General features: G+C 39.3%; 1 protein-coding gene across 9 annotated transcripts in view; it reads left to right on the forward strand.

Moving 5' to 3' along the window:
• The first annotated feature begins 6,289 nt into the window (after nt 1–6,289).
• Nucleotides 6,290–18,216, forward strand: part of IL6ST (interleukin 6 cytokine family signal transducer) — a 40,651-nt gene continuing 28,724 nt past the window's right edge. For 8 of the 9 annotated variants that reach the window (XR_008435422.1, XR_008435424.1, XR_008435425.1 and 5 more), the window contains exons 1-6: nt 6,294–6,358; nt 13,209–13,289; nt 13,850–14,161; nt 15,955–16,087; nt 16,788–16,948; nt 17,290–17,441. Coding sequence is in view for 5 of the 9 variants with exons in the window: in XM_053968798.1 (XP_053824773.1) it covers nt 13,214–13,289; nt 13,850–14,161; nt 15,955–16,087; nt 16,788–16,948; nt 17,290–17,441 (834 nt within the window). In the remaining 4 variants the exon portion in view is untranslated. Of the gene's footprint in view, nt 6,359–13,208; nt 13,290–13,849; nt 14,162–15,954; nt 16,088–16,787; nt 16,949–17,289; nt 17,442–18,216 lie in introns of all 9 variants that reach the window. The other variant, XM_053968797.1, reaches the window with a different exon arrangement.

Raw genomic sequence — 18,216 nt, forward strand, 5'->3', positions numbered from 1 at the left:
GAATTTCATGTAAAAAATCCTACATTACTTTCTGCATCTCTTAGTTGCTTGTTTACACACAAATATACCTGGCATGTTGAATTTTGTAGCTGCTTTTTCAATTTTTCTTATTCTGAGGTGTTCATTTCTTCATCACACAAAGTTGTCACTCTTTCTCACAAAGCATTCATTTTGGTGACATTATCAGTAAAGTACTCAGGGTTGAATGTATTTTACCATGTCTACATTGCTCTGAATAGCATTAGCCAATTTAACAATAAGGCAGCAGTCAGTGAGAGATTATCTAAAACTAACTTAGCTTCAGTGTTAGTGATGAGAATGTACTTCCCTGTGAATTCCAGTCTTTACTTGTAGCAACAGGCTTGAGCCTTTTGTGTTTCCTAACAGTTCAAGCAGAAAACTTGAAACATAATGCTCTTAAGGCCTCTTTTTTAAAACACGTTACTTCAAGACAATTACCTATCTATCACTGCTGATAGGTCTTTTCCTGCCAAACAAGTGGTATCTCACTGTATTGATTTCAGTGGTATAGTGCAGAACACTAGGTATAGCATGGAAAAATACAAAAAGGGCTTGTCAGTAGCTTGCCTGTAGCATATTTGCCCTCTGTAAGCTACATATACACTGTGTCTTAAATATATCTCTACGATCCTTTACTGAGAAGTCAGAAGCTGTAGTATCAGAAAGCCAACATTTCCAACCACAGCTTAACTCATACACACTCTTTTTGTTTAGAGTCATTCTACTGAGACCAGCTCTCATATAGACAAGTTTTAGCCATAGTCTGGAGAGGCTAAGGCTAAATGGAGCAACCACAGTGTGTTGTACAGATTAAGGCATCCCTGTGCTGTGCCTGCTACACTCTGCACTTGAGGGCCAAGAACACAAGCTCTATTTGTGATTCTATACCTTGTATGCCAGTCATCATACAACCTGAAAATGCACATCCATGGTGCTGTTCTGCACCAACTAGAACCTTGTTACAGCCTGCCCAAAACTCAAGGGAAGGCCTGGATAACTATGGCCAGTGCTAATTTGTCTGACTAGAACTATTCCTACACCCACTGGAAAGGACAGAATTGTCACCTGTGTGTTTTTTAAGAGGTCGACATCAGAAAGGAATCCACAATTACATTGATATAAGACAGACTGGCTTCCCATAACAGAGCAGACTGAACAACAGCCTTGGTTTCAGAATGCCTTTTTCTATTGCTAGCATGCTTTTTCCCAGCCCAAATAATTAGGCCCAGTTCAGCTGCTCTTCACACATTATTTTGTGCATATAGTTCAGTACTTTGGCAAAAAATTACTGACTTACATTTTCTGGCATATTTTTTATTGGATAAACTGCTCATGAAAGCCTTTGTAGCCAAGTAGGAAACATAATTCCAGTCAATCTGAGATGTCATTTTCTTCTTAATCGTCTTCTGCTACTCCTAGTTGGGTCTTCTTACTCACTGTCCAAGAGTTCTACCTTAAGAACACATCCACATTCGGGTCTGTGTGTGCAGAATTACTCCAAAGGCATTTTAGCTCCAGCAGCTGCCAAAAGCATACTAAATTCATGGGCAGCTCTCCCATGTGGTGTAAGAGACTGCAGCATAACACCTTCACCTCACCTTAGCTCTGAACAAGCATTTCTTCTCAGTGAATTACATTGCTTGTTCTGACTTAACAATTTTCCATGTTTGATCAATTTAATCCTTTACAGTATTTTTATCTTCACTGAAATTTAATATTTGCTTTCCTTTTTCTGATCTCACCTTTGGTCTTGTTCCTTCAGTGAAGACCAGACCACTTTTCTTCTCATTATCGTACCCACTATCTTTTCATAAAAAACACCCCCTAGCAACATGTTCTATCAGTCAAAGCTTCCAGTCTAGGTCTAAAATGTCATTAGGTCTGTAATTTCCACCACACAAAAACAAGTAGATTGCTAGACACACTCCTCCATTAGATGTGTCATTAATTTAAAGTGGGTTATAACCAATCTCTTTTCTATTCTATGTGCACCTTCATGGTGTTACCACTCTTACTCTTGGGAATCAGAAGGAAAGAACTAGGTCAAGCCTTCTTCAGCAATCCAAAGCTTTCCTATCAAGCATATCATATGTGGAGAAGTCAGCTGTCCCCATTCCTAGGTTCTTCCAATGATCACAAGATTCTCCTGAAGTTCTGAAGTCCTGAAGAAGCTCTACAGACCCTGGCTGAATTTTGCAAGGTCTAGTCCAGAGTTTTATGGTTTCAGGTTTTATGCCCTTTCACTGGACATAGCAATGGTAAGGAATGAGGTCAGTCCTGTTGCAATATGCATCATTCACCCCATTGTAAAGAGATGCCATCATGCATCCAGCTGTACATACGAAGTTGCCATAATGACTGCTTATGGCTCAGTGAACTTTACTCGTTTGTCACACAAATTGCAAACACCTACCTGCTCTCAAAAAATAGCAATATGCTCTCATCACCCTCAAGAGGAAGTAATGAATTATGAAGTCCATTTTTTGCTCCCACTGAGCTACTCGTGTTTTCTAAGTTAAAAGGTTGTAAGTTAAGACTGTAAGTTAAAAGACTTACAAAGCGCTGTAACTGTCACTAAATCATTTCCAGAAGTTACATTAGCCATTTTTCCCCTTGCTGTTATCTCCTCCCTACCTCTTCAGAGGACTTCACCATGACTTTTTGACCTACAAGGCTTCAATGCAACAGTCTGCTACTCTTCTGACTACTCAGGCCAAAGGGCGAAAAAATAAAATTACTCTTCTTCATGTTACAGAATGTCAGACATTGGAGATAATAAATTCAAGCTCAGGAGAAGTGATACAAGCTGCCACAACATTATCACTTTGGCAAGAGGCTTGGATCTTTTACTGAACCTCCCAGGCAAATAGTTCTATATAGTGATTCACCCATCTCACAGAAAGTGTCTTGGCATGGGTCAGAACATTGCTGTTAAAGGGTGGTGCTGTTCAGCTTCTCTCTTACTGTGAGAATCTTTCCCAACATCCCTGTTCTGAGAGTGACACATTACCAAAAAAACAACCCATGTGTAGTCAAGAGTGAGGAATCTTTCCACACCCCTGATGCATCTATAGGATGCTCCATGTCCTTATACCAAGATAATAATATCTTCCAGAAAGATTTTTCTTCTCTATGGCTCACCTATTGTAACATTCAGTAGATTATGTAGACTGCAAATTTTTTCCCAACTTGTTACAAAACCACTGAAAATACAAGTTGGTGTGGTACAAGTTGGTACAAGTTGGTACAACTTGGTTCCTCAGCAATCTCTAACAGCTTCTCCAAAAATATCTCTGCTCCCATGGTTGAACAGCTTTCTATTTTTACCAACAGCAAGATGTTTGTCAAGTGTCAGTGCTCATCTCTACACTTCCAGGCTATCTCCTTCTTTCTGGGACTAAGAAAGCAGAGGATGTGAAGGCATACATCACCAACTGATATCTTAACTGTGTATCATGAGAGCTTGGAAATATCCTATACAGCCCTGATACAATGAACACTATGTTGGAATATAAATTGCAGTGTGAATAAGCAGAGGGTAGTTGATGCAAAGACCTTCCAATTCCTGACAATTGGCTTTCTTTTATTCTTGCCTCATCTATTTATGGAATATATGACCAAACATTTAATTAAATATATAAAATAAACATTTCATATAATGTTTTATTTGGTATGCAGGTTAAAGTTCTAGCTGTCATGAATATTTTTAAAATGTGGTCAGAATTTTTCATTTCTCTCAGTATTTGAAAGTTTAAATAACTGGTGTTTTTGTTACCTATATACCAGTACTATATTGTATACACAGTAGAGTATAAAGCCATATAACAGAAAGGAAGACTAGGAAGCAGTAAATCAAACTAAAGAGTCTTTCCAGGAAATCATCCATGTGCAGAAAAGGCACTTCACAACATGCTTGAATGGCTTAATTCTCTTCTTTACTAGGGATCCCAAATATCCTGATTCTATCCAGTGGCAGTCATAATGCTATTAACTTTTTACCTGCTTGTACCAGAAAGTGGCTGGTGTCTAAGAATAATCAGATTTTGGCAACTGAATTGCTAATGAATAAATGGTACTTTGTGCCAATACAGAAAGATTAAGTACTGTTGCAAACAAATTATTCTGGTTTTTGACACAACTTCAGATATGTGTACATAGTTTTACACCGAGTCCATAGATAGTCTGTGAAATACACAATCTCTTGCTTATTTGAAAAGTTACAATGCATGTCATATGTAAGTGAAGCCTGTCACAGGACTGGTTTTGAAGGGAGATGGAAGGTTGTTCTACAAGTTCTGGCAATATACGAGGAATCGCTTCAGGCTATAGGGTTTCAGAATAAGAATGTCATAAGAGGCTTTCTGTTGGCTGGGGGAGGGAGGAGAGTGAAGAGTCTACTTCTGGAATGTCTGTTTAGCAGCACAACTCAAGTGATCTTACAAGAGATAGAAAATATGCTAAAACAAGAGAAAAACCATTATTTTTTTGGTCCTTCTAGCTACAGCCTGGTTCCAGTTAAAGTTTTGTTGCCCAACACCAACTTTTTGAGGATGCTGAAGCAGGCCTATCATATACACTGAAATTTACCAATTATACAAACTGTACTTGTAGAGTCTCAAACTGTAACCCAGAATCAATTAAACACAAATATACTAACCATTATCTGGCAAGAAAGCAAAAGTGACCAACTGTAATGCTTTTGTCGTACAGAAAAAAAACTGTGAAACTTATTCTGCAGATGCCATTTGTCATGATACCTTAGGAAGGGTTTGAACACCAGAAGTCCTGCAGGAGGAAATGGAAAGGACGGAGACTATTGAGTGCAGAGACCAGCAATGGGTGAAAACAGCAGCATCTACAGTATCTAAAGTTACTAGACAGCATCAGCTGCAAGCAAGGACATAAAGTAATGAATTTAATCTGCAGCCTAGATAAATAGCTATCAGAAATTATGTAAGTACAGACAATTTTGTAGTTAGGAAAGCAGAGCAACTAAATGACTATTTAAAAGTGTCCATCCAGCTTTACTCTGTTACATAAAAAAAATACAGCATTTTCAGAATTAGCAACATTTTTGTTGGCTATTAAGCCATCTGAGACAGTACACCAAGTATAATCACAGACTGGTACTAAACCCATGAGAAACAGACTATGTTCCACTATCTTTTTCCAAAGTTCCAAATCTTGTCTTATTAGGAGCTCATGTCAGTGCCTGAAACAGGGTATTGAACTAGATGGCTTTTTTATCTAGCCAATCTGCCCACTTGTCTAAAGATTTAATTAGTACTGTAATATACCTCATATCCTACTTGAGCCCAAATACAATTTAAGAACTAAAGGGGAAAAACCCCAAAGCATAAGGCAGGAAGAAACTCGGAAATGCATCAGTGATGTCTAGTACTTTCCTCACTAGGAACAGCCTCCTTTGACACTCTTAGCACCAAGGTTGTGGCATGGCACTGAAATGTGTTCTTTCTTACTCATGAACTGGAAAAAAAAATAATCTGGAATGAAGAAAGCATCTTAGAGCATATTATTCGGTCTGATTTACAAAAGTAATTTTTCAGTTGCTGAATGAAGAAATGTCTAAGGATAAGGTGGGTCATGATCGTATTAACGATCTATATTAAGGACTATTCCTTCGCAACCTAGCCTTCCACAAACACCTTTTTCAGGGACTGAAATATCGAGACTGCCCTGGATCTCAGCGCTTTGCTCGCACCGCAGCTGTTGACAAGAGCATTCTCCAGCCGCCCGTACTCCCAAGGGAGTCTTGCGAAACGCCGGGAAGGCCGCTGGCTCCTCAGGCCTGCTCAGGACGACATCCACGCCGGGCCGCTCGCGCAGGCCCGGCCGGTTAAGGGCCAGGAGAAGCTTCCAGAGGCCTGGCGGGCGGCGGCCCGAGTAGGGTCCGGCCGTCCACAGCCGGGCGTCCCGAGGCTGCCGCCCAGATCTAAAACACACCTTGATGGGAGAACCCTGCGAAGGGCGTGGGGCACGACGGACGGGACGGAGCGGTGCGGGAGAAGGACCCCGCCTCCCTCAGGGCCCCACCGCCGCTCCCGCCCCCCGCGCCCCCGGGATCCTGGCACCGGTCGCCGCGTTACGGGAAGCCCCGCCCCTTCCTTCAGGCACGCCTCTTTTAATGACGTCATTGGCACCGCGGGCCAATGGGGGCGTGGGTGGAGGAGGAGGGAAGGGCGCGTGGGGGCTGGGGCGGGGCGGGAGCGTGACCGGGCGCGGGGCCGCGCGTGCGGGACGGCGGCGCGATGGCGCGGGACGGCTGTGTCGATATTTAGGGGCAGGGGCCGCGGAGCGCGGGCGGCGGCGCTGCCGGGTAAGAGCTGGGGTGTGCGGGGCTCCCCTTCCCTTCCACCTCCCCAGCGTCCGCTCCCTGAGGGGCGTCCGCTGGTGGGGACCGTGATGGACCGTCCTTTTCCTCCGGGCCGTGAGCCGCAGGCGGGGGCACCGCGGCGTTCGTTCAGAGCTGACCGGGACACGGGCCGGGGCGGGCGGGTGAACAGCAGTGTTGCGCCACTCGGTTCCCGGGCCGATCGCCCGCCGTGCCCCGCGGCGGTGTCTCGTCTCGTCCAGCCTCCCCTCGCCGGCGCCGGCGGAGCTGCGCGTCGGTGACGCTCAGAGCGCAACATGGCCTCTCCCGGGGGCCTGGGGGTGCCGAGCCGCTCGCGGGGCCGCCCCGCCGGGCCCCATCCGCAACCCTGCCGCCGGCGTGGCGCCGAGGGTCAGGCTGAAGATTATCTGCCCTCTTCCCCAGAGCGGTGGTGGTTAGTGCCGGCCGTCCAAGTTGGCAAAGGTGTCGCGACCCTCGTGGGACTCGCGTCTTTCGGCTTTTTCGATTGTCACGTAAGCGTGGCTGTGCCACCGACACGCATTTCCTTGATGAAGAGATTTGCGTTTTGTTGCCGTCGCCTGGAGTATTCTGCTCTTGTTGCTTGTAGATGGTAAAAAACTGCTGCCATGAAAGATCCGCACACTCTGTCTAATTGCTGGTCCAAGTACTGGAGCGGATTCCCTGAGGAATTAGGGAAGAGTGGGTACAGTGGCCATCTGGTTACTTCCCATGTGGTCCTGAGCGCCAGTCATCCCCTGTAGTAGGGCTCCGATGCTTTCCCTAAAAAAAGAAAAAAAAAATCAGCATCGTTATTTTCATCTCTCGGATGATGAAACTGAGGCACAAAGGAAAGCAGACTGCCAAGTGTTTTGGCAGGATTGAGGGGAATAATTCCCAGTCTCAGTTTTCGTGCTTGTTTTAGGCTGACTAGGGATTTGCCAGCTGGTGGCTGCTTGTTACTGCTGAGGCATTCTGAAGGCATAGTTCTACACATCAGGTAGTAGAACTGTATGGATGATCGATTATAGTTCTGTCATTAGTGATATGTTCGTCACAGAGGGGCAGAGGGGGGAAGGGAATCCATAACCTTCCCAAGAAGTTGGATACTTTTGGGAGTTTAGATATTTTTTCTTACAACCTCTTTTCTGTAGAAATGTAACATTTGTGCTTCCTATGTTCTGTTACTTTCAGAGGCACGTAGAATATACTGTTCAAAGCACGTAACTTCTGAACAGGTTTATCTGTATGTTGGTGTAGCAAAAGAAGAATGTAAGTGTGGATGATGTAAATTTGAGATTACTTCCTAGAAGCTGAGCATTCAAAGTAATTATTTGGATGTTGTTTATCTGTCTGGAAATGTTGTGCTTCAAGTAAAGTCAATAGATAAATACTTCTGGCTGAGGAGAAAGATAGATATGCACATCTGTAAGTGAGTACACCAAGTGGAGATACTGTTCCCATGCTGCTCGTCTGGAGGATTAGCATTAGCACAGTTATATGAAATCAAATCACCTTTTTGGCCATTTTTAAAGCAATTATTCTTGTATTAGCAAGAACTGTCTAGATTAGAGAAGCAGCACTGCTTGTGATCAGTCTGGAAGGTTTGATTTCAAAATGAGAACACTGAGTGCTAAGACATTACTTTGTATAAATTAATTTGATTTTTTGACTTGCTAACTGTGAGAAAATTCTGAAGTATGCCAGAGAAATTGATTTACAGTTTTAAGAAGGTATCAGAAAGAACTCAATTATTGCAGGCAAATATTTGGTGCCTTTAATTAGGTATTTCAGTAATTTTAAGCTTTGTACCTGTTTTGGTTTTCTTTTTTTCAGTATATTTTTGTTCTGACAGTTCTACTAAAAGTGCAAGGATAAGCCTCCTTCTAGAGGCAGAGGAATAAGTACAGTAAAGAAAGTATGTGCTTAGATGGTGAAAGGGATAGGGATGTCATTTGTACATAGAGATTTTAAATACAAAAATGTATTTCAGAATATTCTGTTCATATAACATTACATAATATTCTCAAGTGCTTCTCTTAGAGGTGTCTGGTGTTTTTTGAGTCTCGTAATATTTCCAAGAAGGAAGTAAGCTTGGAGGAAGGAAGGAATCTTAGAGATAAAATACACTTAATTAGAAAGCAGTTACGGTTTGAGTAATCAAAATTCCTTGAGGATAGTTACAGCTTTTAGATGGCTTTAAGTACAGTCTGGCTTGTTATAAAAGCTCAAGCAGCAGCTGGTTCTGTCTGCCTGAGCTATGTGGATTCCTAGTGACAGATTACCTCTTGAATCTGTAAGCATAGGTCTTTGGGTTTTTTTGAGGAATTTCTGGAAATCCATTTTACCGCAACCTTTGGTTTCTTGTGACTGATGCGATAATGAGCCTTAATAGACTGAGCACCTTCCTGTGGTGGTTGTGGTGTTATCTATACTTCCTGACTTCCAAGCTGGCTTTGCTGGCAAGTACATGTTATTTTAGCTATAGTTTCTTAAACTGACATTGTGATTTGTAGGTCACTTGGACAGGAATTGCAGCTTCTCTGAAATGGAGAGGTAACCCATTATATAATGACATAAATCTGTGTTCATTTTGGGGCAGATCTCATGATCTATGAAATAAGATTGATTTTTAAGATTTCTCTCTTGCTCAGAACAAGTATTTGTTTCGTGTGAAAGCCTGATACTTCACGAACTGTTGGTCACAGGTTTATCTTAAAACTCAATACTTGCTACTTTGTACAAATAAGGTTTAATTTTAGAGTTTTTATTAGCTTTTCAGAAACACTGCATGAAGCATCAATTTATGGATCAGGCATAAAGGCTTAGTGCTTTCCTTCCAAAATGGCTGCAGGATGTGAAGAATAATAGAAATCCCATTTGATTTGGAGATTAAATAGGATGATCTCATGGCATGTGAGTTTTTTAAGTCTGTCTTCACAGAAATAATCAGAGCATTTTAACAGTTTTTTTCCTCTTCAAGGTAATTTATTTTCTGTGAGTTAAGGACTGTCATCAGCAGCATTCTAAATTGACCATGTTAGTTTTACTCAATAGTACTTTGATCTTTTGCCACTAAACCATGAGAACAACATGGCAAACTTCTAAAGTCAGTTTCTGTCTCCCTTGCCTCTCCACTTAGTGATCCACAACAACTGCATAGTATAAAGTGTTCGTTTGGCTCTTACACACACTGTACCAGTCAGTAAAACATAAAACTTGGGTTAAGCTGTGCCTGAAAGAAATTGAGTTTTCTGTTGTCTAGACAAACAGCTTAGTCTGACTTAAAATCGTGAATGGTGAACAATTAGAGTTTAGCATTACTGTTGAAAGATAGAAAGCCTATCTTTTAGATAGAAGGCTTGGTGTAGCTTATATGCAGGGTTTCTGCACTGTCTTTGCTTGAGCATTTTTACACACTCAGATAAGAAAACACCAGTTTGCATAGAAGTATTTTCCTCATTCTAATATGAAGTATGGCTCCTTGTTTTGGTTAAGTCCCACTATTTATTTTGGTTTTTTCTTTTCCTTTATGGTTTTCATGTAGGCAGGATGGATGGAAGCATCTAGTGTAACTCTGGATCTTTCCCCTAGAACTAAATTTCAATTAAGAATCAGTCCTGTAAAAGCCAGAGACACTAATGTTTTCAAAAACAGCACACATTAGAAGGGATTGTAATAGCCCCTTTGTGGGTCTAGAGGTGTGTTATTTCAATCTTCTTCAAACCGCATTGATCAGCGGGGGGTGGGGGTAAGTAACATACATCAGAACAGCCGAAAGCAGATATATGTTGAATTGTGGCATGGCTTTGACACAATAGCTTCAGCTACTTGGTTCCTATACTGGAGATCGGTGGCTTTCCACTTAACTCTCTTTTGCAGGTGATGGAGCATGAAACTCCATTCTCTTGCCTTTCAGGAGCTGACTGCAGTGGAATCAAGTAGTATTATTTGTGGAGGCTTATCTGCTCCCTCAAAACAATTGCTAAACTTTCCAAAGTGCAAAGTAGTAGAGATTTGAACTTCAGTCTGTTACATGTGCATGGAACAACTGAAATGTTGTTTTTCAAGTCTGGAGGACAGTTGAATATAGAAATGGCATTGATATGAAAATATAGTTTAATTAAATAATGAATTTAATAAATTTTAATTTCCAGTGAAAAAATCATACTTTAGGGCAAAATGTGATAATTATGTATTACTGTTTACTTATTAAGCTGGCTATTGCTTTTCATTTATTTTTTCAGTTGCTTTGCAGTATGTTTTTAATAGCCTGAGCCATACTTTATAACTGCTTGTGTGAAAATCAGTGAATAGTTTTGTGGAAATATTGTTTGAATTTAATAAATAATGACCCAAAAGAAAACCAGTAACTTTGTAATGGTGTAATAGCTTAGGTGACCCTGCCATTATTCTAAGGTGGCATGAATCATGATGGCAAGTGGGAGAGAAATTAAACAACATTCTAAAACCTTTCCTTTTTACATCTATTTCATTCTTTCCCCTTCAGTGTGAAAGGTGCTTCTGCTATTGTTTTGCAGCTTTTGGCAATTAGCAGTGAAGCAGAGCTCATGCTTCTTCCCACCTGGCTTGTAGTTGCCCTCAGACTTCTGATGAACTTCAGATTTCTGCAACAGAACTTGTTCCGATTAAATAATTTAAATTAATCTTGCTTGAAATAACAGATCCTAAGGTCTATCTGTAGTAGAGCTCAATAGGCTTTGGTTAACAAGCAGTATTCTGGTAAGTGTTAGCACAAGCCTAGTCATTAAAGTAGGTCCCTATGCACTGGTTTTATTTGGTGATTTAAACTAAAAGAGAATATTGTTTAGAATTTGTATTCACCATGCAAATTTATGAAAATTTTTTAAACTACTTGGGTTTTTTTTTAAAAAATGCAGAAATTCATGCGTGGGTAGAAACCTTATTTTTCAGATATTGGACACTTTACTTCCAAAATAAGCAAGAATCAATTGATATCGTTATTTCACTGTATTTGTGTAATAAATATCCAAATACACATTGCATTTAAAGCAGTATAGTGGTTCTTATATCCAGCCCAGTGAGAGTACTTAAGTAGAACACAGAAAAAATGTATAGCTTTTTGGTTCTCAATGCCATATAGCTACAGTCTAATGACAAACAACTTGTTATTTAGCCAAAAAATGAACTAACAAACTTCCAGTGTCAAACAAATGTTTGTTAATATATTTTTCAAGTTTTTCAATCAGCAATGTTCATACTGTGAAGTTTCTATACAAGAATTTTTGGTGGGCTTTGAGTAATGAGCTCACAAGTATAGAAGCAAATGAAGATACTGCTGTGTCATTCTGATCACTTTTTAGTTCTAACTGAAATACATCTAGGTTGGCAAACCCTACAAAGACAGCTATAAATGTTTGCGATCTACTTTCATTTAGTTGTTCCTGTGAATAGACATTTTCTTTACATAACACTGTTTATCTTGATTTGTAAAGAAAAAATGGCTTAGTTGTGTTGATGTGTAAGGAATGAGGTTCTGGCTTGGGGTGATCCATGCTTAAATGTGTGTCTAGTTTTACTTATATATATGTGAAATACCTTGTGTCTGTCACTACTATGAAGTTACATGCAATCAAAGCAAAGTCGTGTTTGCTGTCATAAATTGCAGTTTCTTCTGATAATAGTAAGTGTAGCTTATTAATTTTCCTGTCTGGGGAATACTGTGGAATTCTGTTAAAATTTTTAGCGAGTTTCCTTTTATGGGGCAAAGCTCAGAATACTAGTTTCCAAAGAAATTCTGTCAGGTTAGTGGAAAATAAAACTTCAGAAACAATGTTACTGTAGGCCATCTCACCTCAAATTTTAGTAAACCGAAAGAGCCTATGTTTACTTTCTAGGTGTAAGAATAATATGAAGTCTGCTTCTAGAAATCAGCTTGTGAACTAAATGCCTTATTTCACTAAGCCAGTCTACCTGTTCCTGTTAAGATGCGTAAATGTAGCTAAAAATAATATAGCTCATATGCTTAGTAGAGAGTGGTCACTTGCTTTTGGTAGTTTAAGGATGCTTTAAAACTGTAAGTTGAGAAAACCAGAACACACTTAGTGGCTTCATAACAATGGGGGTGGAAGCTATTGTGTGAATGCTTCAGTATCTCTAAAGTGTTTTCTAGAAATGTCGAAACTTGAGAATGAGTCGGCTCTGTTGCAATACAGAAATAAATAGCGTTATATAATATACTCCAGCTTTTGGGGAATTGCAAGCTCTGTTGTAAAATTTTGAAGAATTAATTAGTGTTTTTTCTATAGTAGACAGCAGTTCTTGATATAGACGCATTGTGCTTTGTAATTCCTGAGTATATTTTAAGTTACTCTTGTGAAAGAGACACGTGGTTTTGTGGCGAGTTGTTCTGAACCTTTTCTGAAGATTTTGTGTCAGTGCCCTTGAAAGTTAGGTACGTATGAAAACCATAATCAGATTCATAGGGTTGTATTTTAAAACCTGAACCACACTGTTACACCTTCTATTCTAACTGAACCTCCTACAGAGTTACCAGTGAAGTTTCTTTTCATGTACAGTGTGAAAACCCAAAGTTGATACATTTCTTAAACTTGTAATTAAATCACCTTTAAACAGCCTCAGTTTTTTTTAAGTAAACATTTGATTTTGTTTTAGCAGTGAGGAAAATGGAAACAATTTGCCCATTCTAACATGAGAAGATACAAACACTTCCAGGAAAATAAATGTGTATATGGGAGAAATTATCTTAGAGCAAATACAAATCTGATTTTGACATTGTTCTAAAGGAAAGAGTAATAGTTTAAATTTAAAAATATATATCTTTCTCTTGTTACAGAAATTATGTGCAGCATGTTTTCTAGGTGGAACTGGGTGGCCTGTGGCTTCTGTCTGTTGTTGAATATTTGTTCTCCTGACGGTAAGAGTTCTGTGTCTGAAATACAAGAGGATATAGAACTAGTTACATTGAATGTTTGAAGCACCTGCTTGCTTTTTGTCTAGATACTTGTTGGATGGGGACAGAAAGTAAGGTGTGTTAGGATAGACACACCCAGTCTTCTAACGCTAGTTCACTACAGCGCAGGTGCACACTTACCCCAATTTTCCTGTGGTAACTTTATTAATAGAAAATACTTTTTTATCATAAGAGTAACCTCAAATATAACAACTTCCTTCTTCAAAAGATAGAAACATGCACCCCTTGACTCTCCTGTCTCTCTTATGTGTCTCTATTTATTAATAGAGCTTTCCTAGCTTGGTGAAATGCTTTTGCAAAGCCTAAAGAACTCTATGCTGATTTTTGCCCTTAAATCTTCATTGTGGTCTACTAATGCATTTCAGTTTTATTATTGTCAGGTAACTACTTAACTTGCTTAGACACATGTAGTGTTTTTAACATTGCACCAGTGATGTATCGGCAATATTGGTTAGGGTATGTTGTGTAGTTCTTAATAAATGTGAAATTTGTTTTCTTTTTAGCATCAGGTGGACTTGTGCAGTCATGTGGTCACATCATCCCGGAGTCACCTGTACTGGCCCTCGGTTCCAATTTCACAGCATTATGCATTCTGAATGAGAGTTGTCTTGACTTTGGCAATATCTATGCCAGTCAGATTATCTGGAAGATTAAAAATAGACTGGTACCTAAAGAACAGTATCGCGAAATAAACAGAACAGTTTCCAGTGTCACATTCAATGACACTTCTTCACTAGCTACTCCTCTGACATGTAACATTTTAGCAGATGGGCAGATTGAACAGAACATTTATGGAATTACAGTTACAGTAGGCTGTGAGTACCATTTTTTTACATTTTATTCTGGTCTTAAGAAAATTGTTTCTGAGAAATGAGAAAATGCAAAAAATAGAAAGTGTGCATATCTTTAGGCAGTTAATTTTTATTCCCTCGGTTCCTGGATAATTGAGTAAAAATATTGTCAAATTACATGCCACCACAGCTGCTCAATATGCACTGAAGAAAGTTTTCTAAAAAGTAGAAAATATTCTGGAGTATTTCAGTGTTGAAATAGGAAAAAATTGAACAATAAAAAGTGGCAGATTTGAATTACAGAATAAAGATGTGGATTTAACTGAAATAGGAAGTAGGAAATTAACTTTTCCTTACTTCTTGATTCTGTATCAGAGTTGGAGGAAATACTTCTAGGTGACATGTTCTGGTTTCATACTAACATTTTGAAAATGTTTTCTTCATTAATGGGCTGAGAAACATTTAGTCCATCTGTATCACTAAAGCTAACCTGAATTGCCTTAAGGATGGAACATATTATTTGGTTTCCTTTACCTCTATACTGAAGAAAGTACTTTTAAGTACTTATAAACTTCATTTATTCTAGAATGATAGCACTTGCATGGTTCAGACCAAATGCTTTTAGACAAGACTGTCTTGAGAAAGTCACATGAATAAATGCTACTTCTTAATTATTTGGTCCTCCTAATAGGCCAGGTGTTATAGTGTCCTGAATATCATATGATATGGCTGATGAATTATGTTGTCTCCTAGTGATGGCAAGCAGTACTGCAGTTGTGAATGATATGCATGCCAAAGGCCTGCTTGAGTTCACAATTCAAAATTATATGCTTCTAACATGACTTACAAAATGCTATCACAAGAAAGTAATGCCTTCCATTTCAGTTTCTGAGGAGTAAATATTCTACCAGAAAAGATAAAATAAAAAAATATTTTTAAAAGGTAAAATACATGGAAAGGTGAGGACAGGTAAATTAAGATTATAAACGTAATGACAATACAGATGACATTCTGCATTTATAATTCATGTTACAAGTCTTGAGATGCATTTTTATTTAAAGCTATTGTATTTTGATACTGTCAATTAAAGAAAACTAAATAATGAGACTAGCAACAGGTTTGAGAAGAATACAATTATTCAGGAAGAAAGCAATAAGGTTCATAAGGTTGTTCTATTGAAATTAGCACTCTGCTTGCAAGCAAAATAAAATTCTCTAAGTACATTATACTGTTGTAAATAGTGATAATATAGGAGGTAGAAACAAATTCATATGCTATAATTTCAGTTTAAGAGGGAAAGAAAATAGTTTTGCTGCATTCTGAAGAAGTTCCTTACACACTACAGTGCATGGATGAAGATCCCTAAGCTTTCTGGGATGGATTTGCAGCTCAGGCATCTTCCATACCTCAGCTGGGGGACAACAGACCTATCAAACGGCTTATAGAGCTCAGATTACTGGCAAAGTCACTATGTGCCAATTCAGTAGTGGTTATTAATTTATTTTTCTTCTGTGTGAATTAAAATATATGTAGACAAGAGATGGTTAATACAAGGTTTCGTGTGTCAGAATGAAAAGTCTTTGTTATTCCTTACTAGCAGGTACTTAATCCTTATACAGCCTACTGTTTGTCAAAGCAGCTATTTAAGCTTCTTTAATTACAGGATTGTATCCAGCACTTTTTGCCACATCCTTTAGAGAAAAATTAATTAAATACTTCTAATGTTCACAGAAATCACTCTAGTGGGACACTTAAAAGGATTCTTGCTGGATTGAAATGTGTGTATAGATTAATTGTTGCTAACTCTTTCTGTGCAGTGGCTCCAGAGAAACCCAAGAACTTAAGTTGCATTGTGCATCAGGTATCAAGATTCACATATGTTATGACTTGTACCTGGAACCCTGGAAGGCATACATTCCTGGATACTCAGTTCAGATTGAGATACAGCTGGTAAGTAGCACTCTGTAGAATATCTAAATAATTCTGAAGAATATTTTTATGCTAAACCAACAGTCCTTGAAATTCCTGGTTCTTTGGGAGAGTTCTTAATATAAGTCCAGTTTTCTGAAACTCTGCGGTCTGTCTGGTATGAGGGGGAAGGGAAGAGTTAAAAAAGTTGGTATTTAAGTAATTCTAAGTCAGATAGAAAATATTAATGCTTTGCAAATTTCCTGATGCCCTCAGAACTATCTAGTGTTAGTGTAGCAGAAGATGGTGAACAGAAATTGTATTGCACCTCTAACACTGTACTCTTGAAATGTATGCAAGTAGCACTGACTACATTTTCTAATGCATTCTACTTACTGGCCATATTGCTTTTGATTAATTGTATCAGTTCTTGTTCTTTTCTTTTTTAAGCCAAGTCGGGTTTTTATACAAATTTATTTACAGTGCTGTAGCTTGTGCTTTTGAAGATATGTGACTGGAAGTCAAGAGATTTTGTTTTGGTTTCAATTCCAATGCAATTATGCATTTGTGGCTGAATAAGCCATTCCCACTTTTTCTTCCCCTCCCTCTGCTTACAAAATTAAGGCAGAGGGGAAACATACAAGATAAACTGATTGCTCACTCTGATCTACTTGAAAATATTCTCTAAAGGAAACCAAACTTACTGCTTTGAATCTTGTTTTTTTCTTTCTCTTTTATTTAGGCCAGAAGAGATCTTTCCTGACTGTATACCAAAAGATGTAAACAATTCTTGCACCATTACTGATATTCAGTTCTTTGTTAATACGGAGATCTGGGTGGAAGCAACAAATGCACTTGGGAAGGCTGAATCTGATCATCTTGTTGTTGATCCCATTGACATTGGTAACCATATGCCCTTTAAAGCTTTAATAGAACATTACTGCTGCTTCTGTGTATATTGCTGAACTGATACGTTAACATTTCCTCACTATGAAAATGGTCACTACATAAGCGTTGTTGACTAGAGCTTGTACTGTGCTGGGCAAAGGTAGAGATGATGAGAGATTTCTTCACAATTCAGATAGCAAGTTTGTGTTGAGTAGTCTTATTTAGAAGATGGTGTAAAGCAGCAGCCATTTTGGGTCCTGAAAGACTTTAATAGTAGTGCTGCAATATAGTGTGCCAGCTTCTAATGGCATGGTAAAGTATAGCTGTGGAGTTAACTTTAACTTCTTCTCTTTTAGTTAAACCACTGTCTCCACAGAATGTATCGCTCACCTCAGGAATACTGCCTACTGTTCTGCAGCTTTGCTGGGAGAATTGGATTTCAGATGCTGTGATGATGCTGAAATTCAATATTCGCTACAGAATTGTTGGCGACACAAACTGGTTGGAGGTAATACCACTAATGTCCCTTGCCATGATTCTGCTGTATTCCAGCCATCTGTCAAACTGGAGTTCCCCCCGTTGCACTTCAGGGCATTCAGTTTCATTTCATTATGTCTTCCATGGCCACCCAAGGAAGTTTATCTGGCCTGTTAGTGGAGGCTGTGATCTAGGTATTTTTTGGCACAGTCTGAGTATGGTGACCTTTTCATATCTTCGTGCACTTTTCTGCTGTCCTCCCTGTCACTGTGCAGTATGTTTATTTTAAATTTTATTTTGCACAATGTGTAAAACATTAATGAATTTCCATCTTCCCATGCATGTGCAAAATGAGTGATCTAAATGTCATTCAAAGATTGGATAAATACTGTATAATGCTGTAATGCTTTTTAGAAATTACTCTACCTCCAGGTGGGCTACAAGAGGTCCAGGCAGGGCCACAGGCTGGGTCAGAGTGGCCCAGTGGAAAAGGACCTGGCAGTGCTGGTGATGGCAGCTGAACATGAGCCAGTGTGTGCCCAGGTAGCCAAGAAGTCCAGTGGCATCCTGGCCTGGATCAGCAATGGTGTGGCCAGCAGGATCAGTGATTTATCCACCTGTATTTGTCACTGGTGAAACCACACCTTGATCCCTGCCCTGTGTGAGGGCCTCAAGTGTGAGGCAGTCAAGAACAGGAAAAATGTAATGAGTTAGCCTTACCTGTAATCTACTATGATATGTTCCTGTTATCAAGAGCTGTGGGTTTTTTTTTCCTTTATAAATCAATATTTATACATCAATCTGTT

The sequence above is a fragment of the Vidua chalybeata genome, chromosome Z (genome assembly GCF_026979565.1).
Source record: "Vidua chalybeata isolate OUT-0048 chromosome Z, bVidCha1 merged haplotype, whole genome shotgun sequence".
NCBI lineage: Eukaryota > Metazoa > Chordata > Aves > Passeriformes > Viduidae > Vidua > Vidua chalybeata.